We start from the raw sequence: 2,797 nt of genomic DNA on the forward strand, positions 1-2,797 counted from the left end.
ATGAAAACATGAATGCAGGTCCCCTGACTAGTCAAATTCATTGAGTCAGAAAGTAGAGTGATGATGGCCAGGGATTGGTGGGGAGGAGAAAGAGGAGTTAGTGTTTAATGGGTACAGGGTTTCAGTCTGAGATGATGAAAAGAATTCTGGAGATGGTTATACGACAGTGTGAACGTACTTAATGTCACTGAACTGTTCCTTTAAAGATGGTTAAAAAGGCAAATTTTATATTATGCATTTTTTGCTACAATAAAAAAATACCCATGCATTTATAAAAATCAAATGTTAAACTTATACTTCATATTTAACTTATAATTTAGTTAAATTATTAAGATGCAATAAAAATGTATACCTGTAATTTCTGAGACAGAGATCTTAATGCCTACAGTATGTGTATGGTATTATATACTTCTGTTTATTCTACTATATTCTCTTTTAAGCTGGTTCAGTGTCTCTCATGAGACCAGGGCTGTGACTCGTGTCCCCAAACCTCTCACATCACTCTGCTGGCCCCTTACCACTTTGTTGAGCTCTGGGCTGTCTGGGATGTTGTCCTGGAAATACTCCACAGCCTTCTGAATCTTAGCCATGCTGCCCAGGTACTCTTCCAGCCTACCTGGGGGGCTGGAAAGGAGAAAAGTCCTATTAGCCTGGGCAGATGGAAGTTGAAGAGGAAGGACCAAGAGAATGGTATTTGGAAAGGGGAGAAGAGAATTAACACAGGGGACTCGAGGCTCAAATATATCTACTCCTCCCTTCCAAGGCCTACAGCCACTGGTGCAAGAGGCCTTAGGAATGTGACCTTCTGGCCCTAGCTCACCCCTCCCTGATGATCTTCTTAGTGTCACTGGCCACATGGTAGTAGCTGATAACGTGGTCCAGACAGGACAGGGTCTTCTCAACATTCTCCTGCAGCCGCTGCAGGTTCTCCGTCTGTTTGTGCACAGGGATGATGTTCTCCAGCTTCATAAGGCGACTCTCAATGGATGACAGGATAGACACCTGCGGGGGGAAGCTCCATGCTCTCAGGCCTCAGGGTTGTCCCAGCACTGCTTCTGCCACCCACCAGGTCTTTGGCAATTGCTGCCTCTTCTCTGGTTTTCTAGACAATAAGCTCCATGAGGGAAGGGACAGGGTATATCTGTTCACCACTGTATCCCCAGAACCTACCCTGTGCCTGGCACATAGGAGGTGGCCCAAATAAATTGGCTGAAGTTTGATTTGAAGGCAAGTCAAGCATTAAATTAACTCCTCCTCAGATAACACCTCAGGATGGCTTCCCTTCCAACCTTTGAAGCCAAATCTCAATCTCTATTCTCTCTGATGCTTTCCTGGACTGAACAGGAAATAGTTTCATACAGAGTAGCCTCAAATGCATTGCTGGTACCTTCAAAACCCTTTCTCTCTAAGAGTGAATCTCATTAAGTAAGGCCTAGCACCTGATGACTGTATTATTAAAAACATACTCAAGTTTGTATCTGCTCAGTTTGTGCTTTTCCAGTCTTCTCTAGGAACAAGGAAGGAAACTCATATTTACTGAGGACCTATTGTATACCAGGTACTATGCAAAATGCATCTGCATGCATTGGCTTCTATGACCTTCACAGTTACACTGGAGGTTGGCATCGTCTGTTTTAGCAGAGGAAGTAACTGAGGCTCAGAGTTACCTGTCAGGGGCCACACACAAATAGGTGGAGGGGCGGGGACTAGACCCCAGATCTCTCTGACTTCAGAGCTCATTTTACACCTCAAGCCCTCTGGGGTGAAGGCTGAGTCTTTTTCTGCCCTCAGTAATCTCAGAAGTGGTAACCCAGCCATCCAACCCTCACTTGAATTGACGATGACGCATGGCCAGTACCCAGCCCACCTAAGTCAGTCTCACTAAATGTCTGCAGAAGGAGAGAAGGAAGAATGGAGAACTTAGGCAGAAAGCAGAAAGTCCAGGCCAGTGGGGGCTGCAGCATCCTCAGCGAAGGGGCGGACAAGGGGAAGGGAGTGTTAAGAGACGTGTCACACTGTTGCTAGAGAAACCCACAGGTTACCACCACCACTACCCAGACCCACACCTCCAGGCCTTAGGTGCCAGAACTACCGGGTCGCAGGGTTCTCCTCCAGCGTCTGGAAGCCCTCCCAGCTGAGGGGTTACTCACCATGTTCTTGGAAAGCTGGTCACTCTTCTCCAGTCTGTCTCGGATGAAGGACAGCGTCTCCTCCTCCTGGGGGGAGCGCATGCAAGGACATCACCAGAAGCCGAAGGCTAAAGGAGACCACCGCGTCCTAGATCCACGGCCTCGCCCCTAGGAGACAAGGTCTCCTCGCAGGGAGGGCCCCCTCCCACTCCCGCCGCCTCCCTGAGTAGAGGCCCGGCCCGCATCTCGCCCCCCTCCCTCACCTCCTCCCCCGCCTCCCCAGCTCCAGCCCCACCTGCTTCAGCTTGTCCTCGATCTCCCGCCGCCAGGTGGACGCCTCCTGTGGGGGGATCATGACTTCGACCCTCCCAGCGGCTCTCACTGCCCAGTACCTCGCCTCCGAGTGCCCTCTGGGCTCCCATTCCTGTCACACCCACTTCCGCCCGTGGCCCCGCTCTGAGTTGCCGCTCTGATGTGCCATGTTAGGAGTGGCAGGCTGAGTGCGCCTGCGTGCAACTCAGTACAGGGGCCCCGGGCAGGTGGCCATCTTGGGTGTGGCAGAGAACAGTGTTCGGGTTTATCCTTGATGCGGGTTTCCACCCTCAACAGAGAAGGTTCTCTTGAGCGGTGTATTGTCACAACAGTTACAACTCACTTGTCGTCTTCGT

General features: G+C 50.3%; 1 protein-coding gene across 1 annotated transcript; it reads right to left on the bottom strand.

Annotated features, from left to right (window-relative positions):
- Positions 1-455: 455 nt before the first annotated feature.
- Positions 456-2,522, bottom strand: LOC308610154 (exocyst complex component 7-like; the record flags this gene model as incomplete). Its single annotated transcript, XM_081259404.1, has 4 exons — positions 2,425-2,522; positions 2,151-2,216; positions 821-1,002; positions 456-624 (listed from the first exon to the last, which is right to left on the bottom strand). Exons 1-4 carry the CDS (start codon positions 2,482-2,484, stop codon positions 456-458), a joined length of 477 nt encoding a protein of 158 aa, XP_081115530.1. The 5' UTR covers positions 2,485-2,522.
- Between the last annotated feature and the right edge of the window lie 275 nt (positions 2,523-2,797).

The sequence above is a fragment of the Mesoplodon bidens genome (genome assembly GCF_964165515.1).
Source record: "Mesoplodon bidens genome assembly, contig: HAP1_SCAFFOLD_84, whole genome shotgun sequence".
Taxonomy (NCBI): domain Eukaryota; kingdom Metazoa; phylum Chordata; class Mammalia; order Artiodactyla; family Ziphiidae; genus Mesoplodon; species Mesoplodon bidens.